This window comes from Notolepis coatsorum (assembly GCF_963971535.1).
Source record: "Notolepis coatsorum genome assembly, chromosome: 16".
NCBI lineage: Eukaryota > Metazoa > Chordata > Actinopteri > Aulopiformes > Paralepididae > Notolepis > Notolepis coatsorum.
The window spans coordinates 13,761,573-13,785,441 of NC_140180.1; the positions used below are offsets into that span (position 1 = coordinate 13,761,573).

General features: G+C 43.3%; 1 protein-coding gene across 1 annotated transcript in view; it reads left to right on the forward strand.

The window, feature by feature from the left end:
* The window catches only part of wfs1b (Wolfram syndrome 1b (wolframin)), a gene marked incomplete at its 5' end in the record, with an annotated part of 45,228 nt that overhangs the window by 11,709 nt on the left and 9,650 nt on the right, over positions 1–23,869 (forward strand). The window contains 7 exons of the mRNA XM_084331953.1: positions 582–658; positions 1,044–1,188; positions 5,106–5,279; positions 5,923–6,003; positions 11,639–11,799; positions 17,923–18,159; positions 20,304–20,422. Coding sequence (XP_084188079.1) covers positions 582–658; positions 1,044–1,188; positions 5,106–5,279; positions 5,923–6,003; positions 11,639–11,799; positions 17,923–18,159; positions 20,304–20,422 — 994 coding nt within the window. The remainder of the gene's footprint in view (positions 1–581; positions 659–1,043; positions 1,189–5,105; positions 5,280–5,922; positions 6,004–11,638; positions 11,800–17,922; positions 18,160–20,303; positions 20,423–23,869) is intronic.

A 23,869-nucleotide genomic window follows, 5' to 3' on the forward strand; every position in this document is an offset into this window, starting at 1 on the left:
CCCCCCCCCCCGAGGGCAGCCCGGAGCAGACATGGGCTGCGGTGTGGGGCCGCGCCCCCGGGACCAATCCAAGTGCTCCTGTCCATCTTCGTCAGGGACACGACAGCGCTAGCGATCTGTTCTGCATGTTTTTCCATTGGGTTTATCTTATTGGCAAGGGAAACCCTTGCGAGCACAGGGGGAGAACATGCAAACTCCATACAGAAAGGCCTCGGGAGATACCCCACCTGGCAACACGGCAAACTGGTCCCCAAGCGGGAATCGAACCCAGGACCTTCTAGCTGTGATGTGTGATGTGTGTTAACCACTACACCACTTTCATGTTCATCGTCAGTATAGTGTGTGCTAGATGTTCTGAAATCAGACCTGCACAAAACACCAGCTAAAGGTGCTGTAAGTTTTATTCTTTTGTCAAAATAAGTGGCTCTACATTCCGACAGCCATCACCGATATACAGTGTTTGGTCAGTAACATGGGTCTCCCAGTCCCTCCTGCTCTGCAGTAAACAGGAAATACATTTTCTGGTATCCCCTTCCCACTTTATCCAATCAGGAGAGTGAATGGTTTCTTGTTATCCGCAGAAGTGCCGGAGGAGGAGCTGAGTTTCGAGGAGCTGGAAGAGAGAGCGAAGTCTGGAGAAGCCAAAGCACAGACCAAGGTGAGTGTCGGTAACCACTCTGTCTCAAAGCATGTTAACTGTGTATACAATAAGCCTCCCGCCCGTGTCAGTCAGCATCATGTAATTCCATTGCATAAAGGAGGTTATAGAAGTAATCTCAAATATCTCCAATTTATCCTGTCTTGCGAAGAAAATCCCAGAATCGTTGGTAAATAACCAACTCAAAGCATTTCCGTCAAGACGCCAAATTCTAGGCTGAAATGCATAGTATCTGTGACATTATCTTGTGTGTTTCTTTTGTCTGTGTGTCTGTGTCCATGTGTATACTGATGTACCTGTGTGTGTCTGTGTGTGTGTGCGTGTGCGTGTGTGTACGTGTGTGTCTGTATGGTTGTGTGTGCGTGTGCGTGTGTCTGTCTCTCAGATGGGCCGCTGCTTCCTGGCCCTGGCGGAGATGAGGGACGAGGAGCTGAATAACTGTACAGCAGTCACCTGGCTGGTCCAGGCTGCTAAACAGGGACGCAAGGACGCTGTCAAATTACTGCAGCGCTGCCTGTCCTCCAGGAAAGGTACTGCACCCTCTCCTGTCCGTATCCTGTCCCCTTCCCAAAGTTTCAAGTTTGTTTTTATTTGTCACGTATAAGGAACATGTACATTACAGTGAAATGCTTGGTTCTGTGAAATGAGCCTCCTGAGATTGTGCTTCTTACTGTAAAAAAAAAAAGTGAAAGAGGAATAAAGTCCCAACCAACACTATACAATATATAAACTAAAGTACAACCTAAGTACAATGAAGTAAAAATGCAGACAATGCGGTACAGAAATGCAAACTCATAAAAAAATGAGGTATGGATGTAGTGCAAATCTTTTAAATAAATAGATAAAACATAATGTAAATCTATACAGGGTTCCTATGGTCATATAGTCAGTCTGGACATATATACAGGGTTCCTATGGTCATATAGTCAGTCTGGACATATATACAGGGTTCCTATGGTCATATAGTCAGTCTGGACATAATTATACAGGGTTCCTATGGTCATATAGTCAGTCTGGACATATACAGGGTCCCTATGGTCATATACTGATTGATTGATTGATTGATTGAAAACTTTATGAACAGATTGCAGAATGGGTACAATACAGTACGGCTCAATACACACAATTGTTAAGGGGATGCAGACCAGAGAAAGACTTTCGTCTTGTTTACATCAGGGTCCCCCATTTTCAATTCATCATAACATATATGACATACAGATAGACAGTACTGCTACATCTATACATTTAAGACATACCAGATTTACAAATACAGTACTGTTTGTGATACAAAAAGAGTCTAAAAAAAGAAAGTATATACATTTGACGTAGAAACTGTACATTGGAGGAGGTTGGCATTGGATTGGAATTGGATCCTTTTAACACTTTCAGCCATAGCTGTCAACATTTCGTTTTGAGAAAACGTGCACGTTTTAGCCCCGCCCCTTCTCCTGGCCCCGCCCCCTCAGCCCGCCCCCTCCAACCCGGCCCCGCCCCCTCCCAATGGAGCTGCCTCGTCGCTGCCATCTGCTGGTCAAAACCTGTATGTACCCAGCCATTTCGTTGTAGGGTAAACTTTTCCTACTTAGAGTGTAAATGCTATGTAAATTATGGTTTTGTTGAACATTTGTATTTCACAGGAGAGAAACTGTATTCAAAGAAAGCTATTAAAATAGTCTTTGAATCTAAATATACTTTCTTTGTGTTGATTTTACATTAATTCCATGATTTTACTCAAGTAAATATCTGTTACAAGCTTCGGTTTTATGTAGAAAAATGCTGTTTTTAATCTAGATTAATCTAGATTGATTACAGAAAATTGTGAGATTGATTAGTTAATTTTTTTTATCTATTGGCGGCGCTGGTGTATATATTATATATATATATATGTGTATGTGTATATATGTAATGTGTGTATATATGTCAGAGAATCAGCCCCTTGCGTCCTTAGTGTAAAGCATATGACATGGTGTATGTTTGTTCATTGATGTGACAGTGTCTGGCAACATACTATTGTTCTTTTTATTTCTTTGTGTTTGTGATTTGTCTTGATGTGTTTGTGAAACTATAAAAGCAATCAATCAATGTATTACCATAGTGTCTTTATACCTTCATCACTGTAGACTACATATTAATACTACAACTCGTTAAAGCTATAAAAAAATACCTATGGTCATTAATTTAGCAGTGGAAATATCATTTTGGAACAGTGTGTGTCTACAGAGAAATGTGAGATAGAAAAAAAGCCAATGCGATTTTGTGTTTTTCCTCAATATCTCTGCAATGCCTGCGAGTTACCAGTAACTGTATTTGTCATACCATGACAATTCACGACAACTTTTAAAACGGATCAATTATTATTTATAAATCGCATTCAGGAAATTGGGCGTCAGAGTGAAGGAGGGGGACGCCGAGGCGCAGAGCAAACGGCTGTTCACCAAGACATTTACACATTCCTTCCTGCATCACATACACAGTAACTTTGTATTGTTTTATCCACAGAAGATTTGCAAACCCTTTGTTCCAGAGACAAAAGCCACAGAGTGGGCAATCAAGAGACACTGGCTAAGTTGATTTGACACCCTCGGTGCCGCATCAGTCTCTCCCCTGAGCTCTGAGCAAATCCGCTCGCTGTTCTGTTCTTATTCTTCTTCGGCTCGAAACCGTCTCCCGGTCTGACTTCCTGTGATAACGGTCTAATCTACACTGCTGCCACCTGTCGTCACGGAGGAGAATTGCACCCATTTTGTAAAAAAAATAATAATAATAATTAGTACAAAATACGTACCAATCCGTGCGCCGTAAAGACGGCGTGCAGAGGGTCGAAATACAGGAGAATCCCGGTAAAACCGTGCATGTTGACAGCTATGCTTTCAGCGCCAGCCGTTTTATCCATCCTTGTATTCAATGGGCCACGCTTTAAAAGATAGGGATTTTCACTGTGCGTCACAATGTTTGCAGGGCTATATCTATATTCTATATTATAGCTATGGAGACAATACTATGGCTCATTTCACAGTCACTATCTATCGTCCAACACGTACAAACGAGTAAATTTGTTCATGTATACGTTTGCGTGTTATCCCATGGTGAATATTGTATAGTTTCAGAGTGATCTTGGCTAATTCCTGGAAGCTGCGTTATGGAGCGCTATGTGAATTTTGCTAAAGGCGTTCGTGTTGCTCGCCTGGACACGTTACTATTTCCAAATCAAAGGTATATAATAGGTATTATGTTTCATCATGAATGCATCAAAGGGGGGGGGGTCGTTTGTTGATGCTCTGATTGTCAGCAACGGCATTTTTTTTAATACTACATACATTGATCATTGTGATCGATGTGAAAACATTGTTGGATCAAAGTAGGATTGATGTCATACCTTTACTAGGAGGTATCCCAAAAAGAATATTCCAATTGTCTGATCGCGATTTCCAGTATTGATGTCCATCGGGTCCCTGACATGAACTGGCACAAAATATGCATGCAGTGTGCTGACCGCGTTTCAAAGTGCTCGGATGAAGCGATTAACTTGGCTTGGTCTAAATTGTCCGCCCGGACCATATACAATGTAACACACAGTGTGAAATAAGGTTTCAAATGGTGGGCGATACTGCCACCTAGCAGGATTCGGCCGGTATTGCACTCTCGGAGTCCCAATGATACACAGAGGTCCGTGAGACTGCATAGAATAAAGAAAATCGAATAAAATAAAAAACGATGAAAACCCGAGTATACTCGGGTTTTCGGGGGTCCTGGCGCTCAACGGTTGAGTAGGGTATATCTGCAGAGCCACAGAGCCCAACGTCTGGGCGGGGCTTCGTGGCGTGGACGTGGCTTGAGGCGGGGCTTCGTGGACGTGGCTTGTGGCATGGACCTGGCTTTGCACTACTGCACATGCGGATGAGGGGGGGGGGGGACGCCAAACAGCCTGCAAACTACCTGGCGTTCTATCGCCCTGCTCTAGGACAAACTCTAACCTTAACCAACTTCGAAAGAGTGCCTAAGCTTAACCGTCGAAAGAACTTGCCGTCACGCTCTAAGACAAACTCTAACCTTAACCAACTTCGAAGAGTGCCTAAGCTTAACCAGTGTAGAAACAGGCGTCGGCCAATCAGAGAGCGTCTCCGAGAAATGCGACTTGGTTTGGTATTCACGCGAGCGAGAGCCCCCCCCCCTCATCCGCATGCGCAGTAGTGCAAAGCCAGGTCCACGCCACGAAGCCCCGCCCAGACGTTGGGCTCTGTGGTTCTGCTCTGCAGATATATGCTATTGCAACGGTTGGCGAGATAACCCGACTATACTCGTGGTTGGCGCAGAAAGTGTTAAATGCCCTTTTAAAATAAAAAAAATAGTGCTTGGAAAAGTATTTGAAAGTCCTTGAATTTCATTTTGCAACATCTGTGGGAACCCTGGGTATAACAGAAGCCTGTCTATATATATTCTCCACCAGGCATCACGTCGGAGAACTTGGAGGAGGTGAAGAAGCTGTGCATGGAGACGCACTTCGAGAGAGGAGTGAGGAAGGCGGCTCTGATGATGTACTGGAAGCTCAACCCGGAGAAGAAGAGGAGCGTCGCGGTCGCCGAGATGCTGGAGAACGTGGAGAAGGTCCACTCTGGGACAGGTAGACAAGAGGAGAGACGGGTAGACAAGAGGAGAGACAAGTAGACAAGAGGAGAGACAAGTAGACAGAGCTGGACCAGAGCTGAGAAGCCACTTTCACAAAGATAGGTAGTGCAAAAAAAAATTATATAAAAAAAATAAAATAATAATAATAATGTAATTTTTTATTTTTATTTTTTTACACACACATCCGCGACCCACTCAAAATGGCCCTGCGACCATCAGTGGACCAATTGCATGCTTTTGCAGAGGACAAGAAGCCTTCAGTTGACTCCTTCAGGCACCCCCCACAGCCCAAATGGAATGAAAAAAATATATATTGTTTTTTTTTTCTTCTTTTTTTTATCCTTAGTCGGGGACAGCCACACACACACACACACACACACATATATATATATATATATATATATATATATATATACATATACATATACATACATATACACACACACATACATATACACACACAGATTTGATGTCTGACAGTTTTCGTTTTAATACATTATGAGGCAATGACTTGTTTTCATGAGGTTCTACCAACATATTCCAGGTGTGGCTTGTTAAGCAGACAGGCCTAACGTTTCTGCTTCCTCCTGTCTGACGTTTCTACTTCCTCCTGTCTCATGGTGCTTCTCCCCCCACAGGCGAGCCGGCCTCCCCCGGACCTCGCTCCAGCTCCGCCCAGAGGCAGAGGAGGGTACTGGAGCGCATGGTCAGTTATGAAGGTATGTTTGTTGGAGAAAGCATGTGTTTATCAGACTCAGAAACCCACTCGACGTGCAGCCAGGTACATACTCGGCCTTTCCCCCCAGGGTCTTCAAACAAGATGGTGCTGCTGAGTCACAAGTCAGGGGTGGTCCGGAGGGGGTCTGGCCCCCCGTCTGGGAGGAAAGAAATATGTGCAATAAAGAAAGCCATTTGCTGTAAATGTCCTGCAACTTAATAAACACATCATTACAATAAAATAGCAAACACAAGGGTAAGTTCCAAATGATATTTATTTAAGTACAGTGCATAAGGTTGCACAATAGTTTAAGAAAACGCACACAGACACACATAGTGGAACAGAGGACCGGGCAATCATGTGTTGGACAAGTCTGTTTCTAAAATGGCCCACAAAAAAAGAAATGTAAAGGTAAATGGTGCATTTAGGTCGCTTTCACACAGGGGCTGTTTGGTCCGGACTTTCGGACCAGAATTCGATAGTCCGGTTTTTCGGGTCTGTGTGAATGCATGTCGAACTCGGTTCGCGGACCAAACAGGCGAACTCTGGTCCGCCTGAAAACGTAGGTCTCGGTTCGGCTTCATCGAACCAAACGCGAACCAAATATAGGAAGTGATTATTATTACCACTGCTCGCAGCACTCACTGCAAAACAAGCACACTGCATCTAATCTTTCTTTCTATCTATATCTATCTATCTATCTATCTATCTATCTATCTATCTATCTATCTATCTATCTATCTATCTATCTATCTATCTATCTATCTATCTATCTATCTATCTATCTATCTATCTATCTAACTGTGCATCTTGGGAAGAAGGAAGAAAAAACGCGGCTTATTATTATTACCGAGGCGCACGGCATTGGATCAATGGATCAATGCCACGTCAATACTATTATTACCTTACCACTGCTCGCAGCATTCATTCACTGCAAAACAACCACACTGCATCTATCTATCTCTATCTATCTATCTATCTATCTATCTATCTATCTATCTATCTATCTATCTATCTATCTATCTATCTATCTATCTATCTATCTATCTATCTATCTATCTATCTATCTATCTATCTATATATCTATCTATATATCTGTGCATCTTGGGAAGAAGGAAGAAAAAACGCGGCTTATTATATTATTAATAAAACAGCTACTTGTGGGCACTCATAAAAACAACGTGGTCTACAAGTTGTTTAGCGAGAGGATGGTGGTAATGTGCTTCAATAGAACAATGGATCAATGCCATGTCAAAACTCGGCTCCGCTGATCTGGAGGGCTCCGCATACACACACGCGCGTGCACACACGGGCTCGCAGCCACACACACATTTCCACTGTCCAATAGACAAGCGCCCTTTTCGACCGCGTGACATTGTTCAGAAGGTTCGGTGCGCTGACAGATTTCTGTGTGAACGCAGGCGAACCAAATGAATGCAACAATGTTGCAACTTCACCCCCAGAACCGCACCGAGTCCACCAAAACTATATGTGAAAGCGACCTTATTTAGTACAATACATTTCTTTTTAATTCTATTTTTTGGCAGGGTTTTCTGCATTTTTCACCCCTCCCAATGTAGTCATTATGCCAATTCCCTTCCTGGTCGTTGCGCGCATTGCCCTGGGGGGGGGGGTATAGAACTACCACATGTCTCCATCTGATACATGTGGAGTCGCCAGCCGCTTCTTTTCACCTGACAGCGAGGAGTTTCACTGGGAGAACGTAACGCATGCGGAGGTTCACGCTATTTCCCCCAGATCCCCTCCCTGCTGAACAGGCGCCCCGACCGACCAGTAGGAGTCGCAGTTTACAATGACCAGGACACACACCCCACCGGCTTCCAGTGTTGGGAAAGTTCACTTTCTACATGAACTAGTTCAGTTCACAGTTCACAATTTTTTAAATGAACTAGTTCAGTTCATAGTTCATAATTCAAAATGTTTAACTAAAGTTCATGGTTTCAAAAATGAACTAATTTATAGATTATAGTTCTTTTTTCAATACGTTGCTGCGAGCTATTATTTGTAAAAATTATTGAACCACAGACAGCAATCGGAATACTGGCACTTCCATAACGCTGCCGCCCAGTCAGTCCACACTAGTAGCAGCTGCAGCTTTCATCTCTACAGTATATTTTCAAAAACATGAGAAAAAACGTAGCTTGAATTGTCTTTATTATGAAAACAAAAACAGGACTTTTGCTTATTCTCAATGTGCCGTTTAAGGTTTGCTGTCATCAATGTACGGACTTGCTTCTTCAAACCGGATGGATAAAGTTTACAGACAAACGTTAGATTTTTTCCGTCTGAGTCAGTACTGACTTTAACGTTAAAGTCTTTTAAATGCTCATACGCGGACGTCGTAGAGTCTGACTCTGAGCGAGTGCTGCTGCAGCTCTCGGCTTCTGCTCGCCGATTCCGCGGTTCCACTGTTTGTTGTGAGGAGTCTGATGACGTAGCCAGGGGGTGACAGGCGCGTTGCTAGATTGGGTGGTTTTCCGCATTATTTTGACGCCTGTTTACGGTGTGTTTTAACTGGGTTTTCGGCTGAAAGGCATATGAAATCTGGCACACCTTTGAACGCCGTTATAATAGTGCTGAGAATGAACGCACTTTTGAACGCCGTTATACAGCGCTGAGAATGAACGCATTCTCAATTACGTTCATTTAGCGGAAATACAGTACGTTCAGTTCACGTTCGCCCAAAATACGAACACGTTCATGAACGATCGTTCATTGAACGCGTTCAGGTACATCACTGCCGGCTTCCCACCCGCTAACACTGCCAATTGTGTTAGTAGGGACGACTGACCAAGCCGGAGGTACCGCTGACAGCTGGATTAGATCCCAGAGTCTCTGCGGTGGTAGGCGAGTGCTTAGTCCACTGCGCTACCCAGCCACCCTTGTTCCTCACATTTGACCCATGCACACACCGACAGCGGAGGCGACCATGCAAGGTGCCAACCTGCTCATCGGGAGCAATTAGGGGTTAAGTGTCTTGCTCAAGGACACATCGACACGCTGCCCGGGAGGAGCGGGAATCGAACCAGGAACCTCCGGACTGCTCTACCTCCCGAGCCACTGTCGCCCCAGACACACATAGATTAATAAAGCACAACACATAGATTAATAAAGCACAACACATAGATTAATAAAGCAACTAGTTAATAAGTAACTAGTTACTCTAATCTGATAATTTTTTTCAGTAAATAGTAATCTAACTTGTTACTTTTTACAAGCCAGTAATCTGATTACAGTTACTTTTCCAAGTGGCTGTGTGCGTTACTATTTAGTTACCATCTCATAATGCTGGTAAGAGAGCCAGGGGTACAGTCAGCTACCTCCCCAGAACCCAGACCGGAGATGGGACCTGCGCTCGCGCTCGCACGCACACAGCCACACACACGTGTTTACGCTTATAGCTGATTTTAGAATAGCTTCAGCATGAAGTTAAATCAACTATCCAGTTCGTTTTATAGTGTAATTTGGCTACTTGAGAGAGAGTGAGAGTGAGAGAGATTCCTGTTACGCGCGACTTGCGGAGTACGCACTGAGTCCGTTGTCTCAGAATGGATGGAGTGCCTGAGCAGTGAACAGCTGCGACCTTATGTGGCCTGATGGCTGATGACGTCTCATGATGACCTGTCTGAGCAGCCAATCATGATTTATGACATTATGCACTTTCAATAAAGCATTATTTAAAAATAAAAACTGTTGTCATTCTTATGTTGTGGCAGCAGCAGGGGGGGACGGCGACGACTTAGTAACCTAGTTACTTTCAAAGTAACTAAGTTGCTTTGATAATCGAGTAATCAGTAAAGTAACTAGATTGCTTTTTAAAGGAGTAATCAGATTACTTTTACAAGTAATCTGTAGCATCACTGATGACAATAAACATGACTTCAGAGTTCAGAGAGACTGATAGGGGGTTTGTATGACTGACTTATCAGGGTTCCCACGGACCTGGAAAACATGGAAAACATGGGATTCATGGGATTCATTTTCCAGGTATGGAAAGGCATGGAAACTGAGCAAAAGTGACCAATTACATGGAAATAGAAACAGTTGTCCTTGAAAATTTTATTGGATGATGTGTAATAAAATTTAACTATTGAGCACAGAATTAACATGAGTTTATAAAAACCCTTTACACGTGAGCAGCTTTTACTGTAGATGGAAATGGATGATCCCATGTTGTAGAGCATGCTCTTGGCATCCTATATGGTATATTGGATGTTGGAATTTGATGCAGACATGCTCCCCTGTTTTGCAGCTGGATGCTTAAGACAGTGGGGTGCTGTTCTGCAGCTTGATGCCCCTCAGACATGCCCAGACATGTCAGTTGATTGATAGTCAGCATTTATATATTAGAGAGGGCTTAGTTGATCCCCTCAGTCTGTGTGCGCGTCCCTGATCACAAGTAAGTGTTAAATATGTGTATAATGAGGACGTTTAGTTATATATGTATATAGTTAATCTATATACTATATAGATTTATATAGTTAAGGCTTATAGTAAGGTCATAATTCTACCAGCTGCTTAGGAAGCAATTTACCAGTACGCTTATAGTGATAATCTAGCCCAGTGGTGCCCAACCAGTCGATCGCGATCGACAGGTAGATCGCGGGCTGATTTCAAGTAGATCTCGATTAATAAAATTTGATTATGGAGGAGAGAAGAGGACAGGATGAGAGGAGAGGAGTGGAAGAGAGAACATATATCAATCCCAGTGCTCATGTGTTCCAGTTCAATAAATTGTTGTTAATCTACAGCTTGTTGCATTATTTCATGCATTGATATTATCAATAAGACATAATCTCTAAGCATTTACAATGTAGACTTGACTGGCACATCTTTTTTTTTTTGATCCACTTTTTCTCCCATTTTCTATATTTTCTCCCATCCCAATTTCGTATCATCCAATTCAACCCTCCCCTGTCACGAACGCTGTTTCATGCCTCCCACAAGCCGGCTGCAATGTGGACTAAGTCATACATAGCACAAGTCCCCTCCGGTACTTGAGGTAACAGCAGTCGCATCTTTTCACCTGCGCAGCTCGATCTCTCAGTGGCGAGGAGTAACGCGTGGGAGGCTCACGCTGCCCCCGACACTTCCTGATTCTACTGCGCAGGCGCACCAACCGACCTGTAGGAGTCGCTGTCCACAACGCCCGATCCCCACCCATCAGTTTCCCACCCCCTAATACGGCCAATGTGTATTAGTACGGACGACCAGCTAAACTGAAAGCAAATGTGGAGCGCTGGGCTCGAACAGGCGAGCCCAGCGTCTCCGCATTCGTGGCGAGCGCCTTGCCTACTACGCCACGTAGCCACCCACTGGCACATCTTTTAAATCAAGTAAGTAGTCGGGTGTCCTAGGGGGTTGTGTGTGTGTGTGAGGGGAGGGGGGCGCGGATGGGGGCGGAAAACTTCAGGGGCCTATAGATCATCACTTAATATGGTACCTGGAAAATCAGGAGGTAGTATGGAAAAAAATGTCAAGGCAAGCGTGGGAACCCTGATTATGGCACGGCCAGCAGATTGCCATAATAATTTAAGCAAATGTTGTCTCGGTGTGTTTTAGGTTAGTGCTTCACGTGGCACGCTGAGACAGTTTCTCTCTTTGCGTCTCCGCAGCCAGCTCCCATGTGGGCGTGGACGACTTCGTGGAGATGACTAAGAAGTACGCTCAGTGTGTCACTCCTACGCCGGTCCTGGCCGGGGTGGGCCTCGACGACGACGACGACGACGATGACGATGCTGTGAAGAACCCAGACGATCTGCCTCTACACCAGAAGGTCTGGACCTCTCTGCCTCTCTCTTCTTCTCAGACCCCCTCTCCTCTACACCAGAAGGTCTGGACCTCTCTGTCTCTCTCTTCTTCTCAGACCCTCTCTCCTCTACACCAGAAGGTCTGGACCTCTCTGTCTCTCTCTTCTTCTCAGACCCTCTCTGTCTCTCTTCCTCTCTGTCTCTCTTCTTCTCAGACGCTCTGTCTCTCTCTTCCTCTCTGTCTCTCTCTTCTCAGACCCTCTCTGTCTCTCTCTTCTTCTCCGTCTCTCTCTCTTCTCAGACCCTCTCTGTCTCTCTTCTTCTCTGACCCTCTCTGTCTCTCTTCCTCTCTGTCTCTCTTCTTCTCAGACGCTCTGTCTCTCTCTTCCTCTCTGTCTCTCTCTTCTCAGACCCTCTCTGTCTCTCTCTTCTTCTCTGTCTCTCTCTTCTTCTCAGACCCTCTCTGTCTCTCTCTTCCTCTCTGTCTCTCTCTTCTTCTCAGACCCTCTCTGTCTCTCTCTTCCTCTCTGTCTCTCTCTTCTTCTCAGACCCTCTCTGTCTCTCTCTTCTTCTCAGACCCTCTCTGTCTCTCTCTTCCTCTCTGTCTCTCTGACCCTCTCTGTCTCTCTTCCTCTTTGTCTCTCTCTTCTTCTCAGACCCTCTCTGTCTCTCTCTTCCTCTCTGTCTCTCTCTTCTCAGACCCTCTCTGTCTCTCTCTTCTTCTCTGTCTCTCTCTTCTTCTCAGACCATCTCTGTCTCTCTCTTCCTCTCTGTCTCTCTCTTCTTCTCAGACCATCTCTGTCTCTCTTCTCCTCTCTGTCTCTCTTCTTCTCAGACCCTCTCTGTCTCTCTCTTCCTCTCTGTCTCTCTCTTCTTCTCAGACCCTCTCTGTCTCTCTCCTTCTCAGACGCTCTCTGTCTCTCTCTTCTTCTCAGACCCTCTCTGTCTCTCTTCTTCTCAGACCCTCTGTCTCTCTCTTCCTCTTTGTCTCTCTTCTTCTCAGACCCTCTCTGTCTCTCTCTTCCTCTCTGTCTCTCTTCTTCTCTGACCCTCTCTGTCTCTCTCTTCCTCTTTGTCTCTCTCTTCTTCTCAGACCCTCTCTGTCTCTCTCTTCCTCTCTGTCTCTCTCTTCTCCTCTGACCCTCTCTGTCTCTCTCTTCCTCTCTGTCTCTCTTCTTCTGAGACGCTATCTGTCTCTCTCTTCCTCTCTGTCTCTCTTCTTCTCTGACCCTCTCTGTCTCTCTCTTCCTCTTTGTCTCTCTCTTCTTCTCAGACGCTATCTGTCTCTCTTCTCCTCTCTGTCTCTCTTCTTCTCAGACCCTCTCTGTCTCTCTTCTTCTCTGTCTCTCTTCTTCTCAGACGCTATCTGTCTCTCTTCTCCTCTCTGTCTCTCTTCTTCTCAGACCCTCTGTCTCTCTTCCTCTCTGTCTCTCTCTTCTTCTCTGTCTCTCTTCTTCTCAGACCCTCTCTCTGTCTCTCTTCTTCTCAGACGCTCTCTGTCTCTCTTCTTCTCAGACCCTCTCTGTCTCTCTCTTCTTCTCAGACGCTCTCTGTCTCTCTTCTTCTCAGACCCTCTCTCTGTCTCTCTTCTTCTCAGACGCTCTCTGTCTCTCTTCTTCTCAGACACTCTCTGTCTCTCTTCTTCTCAGACGCTCTCTGTCTCTCTTCTTCTCAGACCCTCTCTCTGTCTCTCTTCTTCTCAGACACTCTCTGTCTCTCTTCTTCTCAGACGCTCTCTGTCTCTCTTCTTCTCAGACGCTCTGTCTCTCTTCTTCTCAGACGCTCTGTCTCTCTTCTTCTCAGACGCTCTGTCTCTCTTCTTCTCAGACGCTCTCTGTCTCTCTTCTTCTCAGACCCTCTCTCTGTCTCTCTTCTTCTCAGACCCTCTCTCTGTCTCTCTTCTTCTCAGACACTCTCTGTCTCTCTTCTTCTCAGACGCTCTGTCTCTCTTCTTCTCAGACGCTCTGTCTCTCTTCTTCTCAGACCCTCTCTCTGTCTCTCTTCTTCTCAGACCCTCTCTCTGTCTCTCTTCTTCTCAGACGCTCTCTGTCTCTCTTCTTCTCAGACCCTCTCTGTCTCTCTTCTTCTCAGACACTCTCTGTCTCTCTCTTCTTCTCAGACGCTCTCTGTCTCTCTTCTTCTCAGACGCTCTCTGTCTCTCTTCTTCTCAGACGCTCTCTGTCTCTCTTCTTCTCAGACGCTCTGTCTCTCTTCTTCTCAGACGCTCTCTGTCTCTCTTCTTCTCAGACGCTCTCTGTCTCTCTTCTTCTCAGACGCTCTGTCTCTCTTCTTCTCAGACGCTCTCTGTCTCTCTTCTTCTCAGACGCTCTCTGTCTCTCTCTTCTTCTCAGACCCTCTCTCTGTCTCTCTTCTTCTCAGACGCTCTCTCTGTCTCTCTTCTTCTCAGACGCTCTGTCTCTCTTCTTCTCAGACGCTCTCTGTCTCTCTTCTTCTCAGACGCTCTCTGTCTCTCTTCTTCTCAGACGCTCTCTGTCTCTCTTCTTCTCAGACGCTCTGTCTCTCTTCTTCTCAGACCCTCTCTGTCTCTCTTCCTCTCTGTCTCTCTTCTTCTCAGACCCTCTCTGTCTCTCTCTTCCTCTCTGTCTCTCTTCTCCCCTTTCCCAAACACTCGCTTGTTTCTCTGGCCAAATTCATAATCACGATTATTTCGATTGATATTGAAATCACGAGTATTAAACACTAGCGATGTTCGATATTGGCCTTTTTACCGATATCCGATATACCGATATTGTCCAACTCTTAATTTCCGATACCGATATCAACCGATATCAACCGATACCGATATATGCAGGGTTTCCCCCCCAAGAAAACGGAATAATTTCAGGTAATTAACATTACTTATTACATGGCGTTTTCACATTCGCCGAAATGCTTGCTTGTGATTGGTCAACAGCGCTCGTCAGAGGTCCGTTATTACTCGATAACGGACCTCTGCCGAACAATAATGACCGCTGTGCGCAGCTGTGCGCAATCAAGGCCACTGACACACTGCATCAGTGCAGCCAATCAGACACACCTGCCGGCTGCACTGACAGCGGAGTGTGTGTGACGATGACAGCGGAGCCAGAACAGAACTGCGTCTCCATTTGATCTCATCTTGTCGATGTAAAATGAATTAGGTATACTCGATCATTGTTGCAAAATAATTGACCGTCACTGACGTTTAAAACACCTCGGCGCGGCGCCTCGGTATTCTAAACTCTGTGTCGGTCAATTATTTTGCGACAATGACCTCGTAGCTATATATTATCCCTTACATATCTCTTGTTGTGGAATTAACACAACATTATGCATACCTTTGACAATAAATAAAATAAGAATTTGTTCTTACTTGCTTGCCTGGGTAAATAAAGGTTCAATAAATGTAAAGCAAAATAAACTTTTATTTTTAAACCGATACCGATCATTTCCGATATGTAAGGGATAATGTATAGCTACGAGGTCATTGTCGCAAAATAATTGACCGACACAGAGTTTAGAATACCGAGGCGCCTCGCCGAGGTGTTTTAAACGCAGTGAAGGTCAATTATTTTGCGACAATGACCGAGTATAGCTATACATTATCCCGCTTATTACATGGCTAACTTACTAACAATATACCTAATTCATTTTACACCATCGACAAGACGAGATCAAATGCAGACGCAGTTGTTCTGTGGCTCCGCTCCGCTGTCAGCCCAAATAAAGTTATTATTATTATCGCCGGCAGCCGGCAGTCGTGTGGACTGATTGAACTGATGCAGTGTGTGTCAGTGGGCTTGATTGCCTCAGCTGCGAACAGCGGTCATTATTGCTCGGTTGCCCCTAGCGGCGGTCAGTTATCGAAAAATAACTGACCGCTGCTATTGGCAACCGAGCGCTATTTTCGCGAATGTTAAAACGCCATGTAATAATACATTTTAATGCCAATATCGGCCGATAATATCGGACATCCCTATTAAACACGATTACATTTACAGTAAGAGCCAAAGCTATATATATTTCGGTTATTGTATTATGTTTAATATTCATTGGATTTGGATAAAGTCATTGAACCGTCGTATTTGTCATAATAGAGCATTCTAGAACATAGAACCTTCGAGAACGTAAAACAATTACTTTTCTTTATCAACGAACGTACTACTCACGAGTAAGTAATTTAACCAGTAGAGTGGATCGTCGGCCCTCACATTAGTAAGAAAACTCTGTTCCAGGAGGAAAAAGGAACAACACGAACTACTGGAGCGCTGAAAGAAGGATAACTACAAAATGTCGAAACCTAAGAAGGAAAAGGCTGTCGCATGGATGGAGGAAGCCAAGAAGTGGATAGCGGAGTCTAGGAAGCACCAAGATGAGGTCAGGCCTGAAGACAGGGCATCCGGCATCGTGAAAGGGTCTAGAGCACCAGCCACTACAAGCCAGCTTCTGAAAGCTGACTTAGAGAGGGCTGAGTTGCTAACCCAGGCTTTACATTTAGTCATTTAGCTGATGTTTTTATCCAAAGCGACTTACAAATTGTGAGCAACAAGTCAGGAGGGGTGCACCTCTGACAGCTAAACATCAGTTAATTTCAAACCTTGATTTAAACTCACTGAGACACCGAGGTTACCCTCATTTACAATGACGACGAGCTTACAAAACAAGACACAGTTTATCAGCAATTTCATACATATAGGCACAATACACAATACTAATCAGCTAACTAAGACAGTTAAAGTTGCTGTAAGTGGTATTCTTTTGTTTAAATAAGTGTTACATAGCTCTACATTACGACAGCCATCACTGATCTAGAGTGTTTGGTCAGTAACATGGGTATCAGCTTACGATGAATTGAAAATGGGGGACCCTGATGTAAACAAGTCTTTCTCTGGTCTGCATCCCCTTAACAATTGTATGTATTGAGCTGTACTGTACTGTACCCATTCTGCAATCTGTTAATAAAGTTTTCATTCATTCATTCATTCATTCATCCCAGTCCCTCAGCCCGGCACATATTTGCTTAAAACTAGTTTTTCTATCTTATTTTTGTCAGAGTGTGGAGTTCTCCTGATTGGATAAAGTGTATTTTGTGTTTACTGCAGAGCGGAGCGACTGGGAGACCCATGTTACTGACCACTAGATAGATAACACTCTATATCAGTGATGGCTATTGGAATGTAGAGCTATTATTTTAACATGTAGACCACTTAATTTAACAAAGAAACTACCACTTACAGCAGCACTTGAGGACTGCATACCTTTTTTGCAAAGCTTATCTTTATACTTTATACTTATAGCACATGCATGAGCCTGGTCTCTTTTGAAAGATAACATTCTGAAGTTACTAATGCAATAAATAATGGTAAATGGTAAATGGCTGCATTAATATAGCGCTTCTATCCAAATCGCTTTACAATTATTTCCTCACATTTGACCCATTCACTCACACATTCACACACGGCGGAGGCAACCATGCAAGGAGCTAACCTGCTCATCGGGAGCAGTTACGGGGTAAGTGTCTTGCTCAAGGACACTTTGACACGCTGCCCGGGTAGGAGCGGGAATTGAACCTCCAGATTACCAGATGACTGCTCTACCTCCCTGTGCCACTGTGTAAATCTGAGAGCAGAATGAAGCCCCTTTTCGGACCACTTGTTTTAAAGGGGAACTATCTTATAAATGGCCTTTTTCAGTGTTTAGCATTGTTTCCTAGCTATGTGGACTTATATTAATATGATCTATGTCTCTAATTCTCGTATTGGCGCATTCTTCCAATTCTCCTCTCACAATATTCACCCTCACTGAACTGAGTCATCTGAAAATTTGCTGATTTGTCATGTCAGAGAGACTCAGCTGCATGAGACTCTGCTGAGACTCACACACACTCCACACAGTTCCCACTGTGGTTGGAGCCCAGGCTCAAAACGGCTTAAGATCTTGAGGTAGAAAAATGCTGTTTTTGAGGACTTGATTAGAAATGCAAAACAATGAATTAAAAAAAATAAAAAATTACAGAGGTGTTCCATAAACTCACAGGAATTGTGTAAAAGTGCCCAAATAGTGACAGAAATAGTAAAATAGTTCCCCTTTAACAAATTAATACCACTCACGGCACCTTTAACCTGACGTGTTTATCTGTGTCTGTGACCCTTGTCTTGTCCCGACACCAGGTGTTGAAGTTCCCCTTGCACGCCCTGCTGGAGATCAAGGAGCACCTGATCGACTGGGCGTCCCGGGCCGGCATGCAGTGGCTGAGCGCCCTCATCCCCACGCACCACGTCAACGCCCTCATCTTCTTCTTCATCATCTCCAACCTCACCATCGACTTCTTCATCTTCCTCATCCCCCTGCTGGTGTTCTACCTGTCTCTGTTCTCCATGGTGATCTGCACGCTGCGCGTCTTCCAGGTCAGCGGGGGGAGCGTCGAGCGGGGGAGGAGGACATTAGAGTTGAAGATATATTTCATTTAGGGCGGCTGAGTGGCGCAGTGGGCAAGGCGCTCGCCACTAACGCAGGAGATGCTGGTATCGAGCCCAGCTCTCTGCGTTGCTACCGGCTTGGCCGGCCGTCATACTAACACAATTGGCAGTGTTAGAGGGTGGGAAAGCCGGTGGGTGGGGATTGGACGTTGTGGACAGCGACTCCTACATGTCGGTTGGGTGACGCCGGTGCGGTGGAAACAGGAAGTATCGGGGGCAGCGTGAGCCTCCCACGCATTACTCCTCGCCACTGAGAGTTCGAGCTGCTGCGGTGAAAAGATGCGACAGGCTGCCTCCTCGTGTACCGGAGGGGACGCGTGATGCAAGGCTTCTATCCTCACTACAGTCGACCAGTGCGAGGCATAGTCTAGCAACGTTCAAGACAGGGGAGGGAAGAATTGGAAATACGAAATTGGGATGGGAGAAAAATAGAAAATGGGGAGAAAAAGTGGATAAAAAAAAGGCAACTCGAAAGGCAACGGAGGTTTTCCCTCATTTACAGTCACGTCGAGTGTACATACAGAAATAAGCACACAAAAAATCCATATAAAATCACACAGCATATAAAATTATAACAAGGCGGGGCAAAAGGAGGTACTGTATAAGGAGGTTACGGTAGCTTACCAATAAGGGCCATACAAACAAATACCAGTGTTTTTTTTGCACCTCTCCGTCAGAGAGGACAAACCAACCTTCTCATAAAGGACACAGTGATGAGTGTTGTATCTATCATTAGTGATGAATCTGAGGGCAGAGTGATAGACAGAGTCCAGGGATTTAAGGGTTGAGGCTGCAGCATGCCTATAAATTACATCACCATAGTCCAGGACTGAAAAGAAAACTGCTTCGACCACTCTCTTGGAGGCAAGTTTGTCCACATGGAATTTAAATGTACATTTCTCATCAAGCCACACACCAAGATGTTTATATGCAGTGTCTCTCTCAATGCTAGAATCACTTATCGTAGATATGTGTAAACCATCATATTCAATGTTTCTGGCTCTAGAAAACAGCATATATTTAGTTTGACTAGCATTAAGAACCAATTTAAATTAAATAAGAGCTTCCTGGAGGGTAATAAAGGAAGGTTGTAAGTTCTCAATGGCCAATTGTACAGAGTCAATACACAACAGTAGCATCTGCGTACAGATTGGCTTGACAACCATTCAGTGAAGACACAATATCATTAATAATAGTGAAGAGGACAGGACCTAGAATTGAGCCCTGTGGCACACCTTTAGTTATTCTGATTGGGCATAACCCGACTTTACACACTGACGTCTCCCTGACAGATAATCTTGGAACCAATCACATGCATTTCTATCCCAACCAATAGTAGCTAATCATTTAAAATGGTGATTGACTGTATCAAATGTTTTTGACAGATCAATAAAGCCGATATTATACAGTAGACTTCCAGTTAAAGAAGAGCTCTGCTACGGTGGTTTTCTTGATGTAGGATGGTCTATATCTGGGACTTGGAATGAGATGTACTTCACCAGCCTAAGATAATATATTCCTTTATTGATCCCTTGGGGATATTCAGGCATCATAGCAGCATGGGGGAGGGGAGGTACAGGTATGGGCAGTAGAGAAATAGTAGAAAGACATAAATATAGGCAATAAAATAGATCTGAATATGAGAAAAAAAATAAACAGTGTAAACAATATAATTAACTGAATGTAAAAATATGAGAAAAATAAACAGTGTAAACAATATAATTAACTCGGAATGTAAAAATATGAGAATAATTGTGCAAACAAAGGTGCAGATGAGGGTATGTACGCCCTATCAGTTATATTATAAGATACAATAAATAATTCCTACTTTCCCAAGTCAACAGCTTGACTTAAATGTGTCTTTTCTATTATAAAAATTACTTTAATTGCTAACACATTAATTAAAAGTCAGAATCCACTTGGGCTGGTTGAAAAAGGTTACTTTTATGTCTATAATAATGTGCAACTGACTCTGGGTCAAACTTGGTGCAAATCTAAGCACTTGCCATCGTCATCATAACACATATTATTGAACTAGACCGATACAAACTAATGGATAATTCTCTTTTCAGAATTCCAAGGCGTGGGAGAACTTCCGAGCGCTGACAGAACTGCTGGCCCGCTTCGAGCCGGGCCTGGACCTGGAGCAGGCGGAGACCAACTTTGGATGGACACACTTAGAGCCCTACCTGTAAGGACCGTTCAGTTCAGCCACATCCATCGATTCTATTGATTTATTTCATTCTTGATTTGCTCCTCCATTTATACATTAATTAATTACATTGTGGATTCATTTATTCACTTTGTTCATTTATTGTTTTTCCCAAATATCCATACGGAGCACAGACCATGAAAATCAACAAACAAATACAAATTATGAACAAAATGCTGTGTTATAAAATGGAAAATGGAAGTGTTTAAGATAAGATGAGATATTCCTTTATTGATCCCCTTGGGGGAAATTCGGGGGGAGGGGAGGTACATCTATGGGCAGGATAATAGTAGAAAGACATAAATATAGGCAATCAAATTTGATCTGAATATAGAAATATGAGAAAAATAAACGGTGTAAACAATATAATTAACTCTGAATATAATATGCCCTATCGGTTATATTATATGTTACAATAAATATGGCAATAAATCATTTGAATCTGGATATATACTATGAGTATGAGTAAAATTAAATGTTATACAAAAGGTGCAGTACACACAAGGTATGCTAACTGGCATGATATACGTCATACTTTGTAGTCTGTGCAGGACTATATTTGACTATCAGAAGGAATATGGCTTAGACAAAAGAACATACACATTAGCCAAAATAACATACACGTTAGACAAAATAACATACACATTAGCCAAAATAACATACACGTTAGACAAAATAACATACACATTAGACAAAATAACATACACGTTAGCCAAAATAACATACACGTTAGCCAAAATAACATACACGTTAGCCAAAATAACATACACGTTAGCCAAAATAACATACACATTAGCCAAGAAATATAATGTTACAGTGTCATGTTAGAAGATGGCATGGCACTGTTTTTCTTTTTTATATAAAAGATGATTTACCAAAAGATGATAAAAATATCAGTCCACATTGAATAAAACAATGTCTTTTATTATCATTCTTTTCAATAAAATGATTTTCTTAAAAAAGAATATTTGGTCTTCAAAAAGGTATTTTTCCAAAAACGAGTCTTGAAAATGAGGGGTCGTCTTATAATCAGAGTCGTCTTTTATTTAGACAGATACAGTATTAACTGATAACCCAGTTTTAGACCCTGCATATATCGGTATCGGTTGATATCGGTATCGGAAATTAATTGTTGGACAATATCGGTATATCGGATATCGGTAAAAAAGCATCGAACATCCCTAGTTTTTAGTTTTTTAACCCAGCATCTAGTACAAAGAAATGCGTCCATGTATACATACCAAATGGACCTCAAATCTCAAACCCCGCCCTCTTTTCCTGATCCCCCCAATTACAACTGGGAAGCAACCGTTGTGATGGGAGGATCAAGAAAAGAGGGCGGGGCTTGAGTTACTTTTTTTAATCAAATTTGGCTTGAGATACATTGTATGAATAGCTTCAATCTCATAAAACCATTAATGTCTTTTTGTTTTACAGTTTCATGTTAATTTGTTTAGACTAATTATTAATGTTGTTGTTTTTGTTATTATTATTATTAGGGATGTCCCGATCCGATCACGTGATCGGGATCGGGGCCGATCACGTGATTTTCCGAAGATCGGATCGGCAAAAAATTATAAAAAAATCTGCAATTTGACCAAATGACCATGTTCACATCTTAAACTCATACTGAGGCCTTAGTTTTGGTTTTAAATTGCATATCATCATTCATTTATTTATTGTCACACAGAGCAGAAGAATTTTGCCAAAACATACCAATAGTATCCAGCTGCAGAACGGCAGACCAGCCAACTCTCAGACCCAAATTAATTATTATTATTTTTTTTTATCCCAATTTCTCACATTACATTCACCCTGAATGTTGACGTTATCCAGGTGAAAAGTTTACTTCATAAATCATTGATTGATTGATTGATTGATTGATTGATTGAAAAGTTTATTAACAGATTGCAGAATGGGTACAGTACAGTACAACTCAATACATACAATTGTTAAGGGGATGCAGACCAGAGAAAGACTTTCGTCTTGTTTACATCAGGGTCCCCCATTTTCAATTCATCATAACATATATGACATACATGACATACAGATAGACAGTACTGCTACATCTATACATTTATGACATATCAGATTTGCAAATACAGTACTGTTTGTGATACAAAAGTGTCCAGAAAAGGAGTGTATATACATTTGGCATAGAAACTGTACATTGGAGGAGGTTGGTTGGGTGGGGTGGGGTTGGGTGGGTTGGGTGAGGGCTGTACATTGGAGGTGGGGGGGGGGGGGGGGGGTTGGGAAGGGGACACACACACATTTTACACTGTACATTGGAATATTGACAAAGCCTTACTTGGTCATTTACTGTACAACTAGGTTAGGACATTTGTAGGGGCCAGTTTCGAATTGCAGTCTCACGTAGGTGTTTTTTGAGAGTGTTTTTGAAGGTGGGTAGTGATTCACATTCCTTTACAGCTTTAGGCAGGGCGTTCCACATTGATGTGGCATAATTGCGAAACGTGTTTAGTCCCTTGTTTGATCCGAATCTGGGTTTTACATGATTTGTGGAGCTCCCTCTGGTGTTGTGATCGTGGTATTCACTGACCTTTGGGAAGTATTTTGACATGTACATGGGTACCTTGGTCGCATAGTGTATCTTGTAGACCAGGCCCATTGCAAGTTGCTGTACTCTGTCGTCTACTCTAAGCCATCCTAGGTTGTCAAAGTGGGCAGGGGTGAGGTGGGTTCTAGGAGTCAGGTCAAGTAGTAGTCTGACTAGCTTGTTTTGAGATGTTTGTAATTTGTTTTTTAGTGCCTTTGAGGTGCTTTGGTACCATGAGGTGCAAGCATAGTCGTAGTACCCTTGAATGAGTGCTCCTGCTAGAGTCTTCAGGGTATTCTTGTTTACCAGAGAGGAGATCCGGTACAAGAATCGCGTTCGTTGGTTGACTTTTTTTATTACATTGGATGCCATTTTGTCACAGGAAAGATTAGCCTCTAGGATGGAACCCAGGTAGGTAATTTCATCTTTCCTTGTGATAATATTGTCACCCACTGTAACCGAGAAGCCGTCGGTCTTGCTGAGTTTGTTATTTGAACCGAAGAGAATGGACTCTGTTTTGCCCATGTGTAATGATAGTTTGTTGTCGGCGAGCCATATGCAGATTTTGCCTAGTTCCGAGCTGAGGGCTTTTTCAACCTGTAACTTGTTCTTGTCAGAGACCAGCAGGGCTGAGTCGTCCGCAAACAGGAACAAGTTGCAGTCACAAGCTGACGACATGTCATTTGCATAAATTAAGAATAGTAGCGGTCCTAGTATGCTTCCTTGTGGAACACCACAGCTCACTGTGAGGGGGGGGGATAGTGTACCGTTTACTTCCACCATCTGTTCCCTCCCCTCCAGGTAGGATTGTATCCAGCTCACTGATAAACTATCAAAACCAATTGCTTTTAGCTTGTCAATCAGAA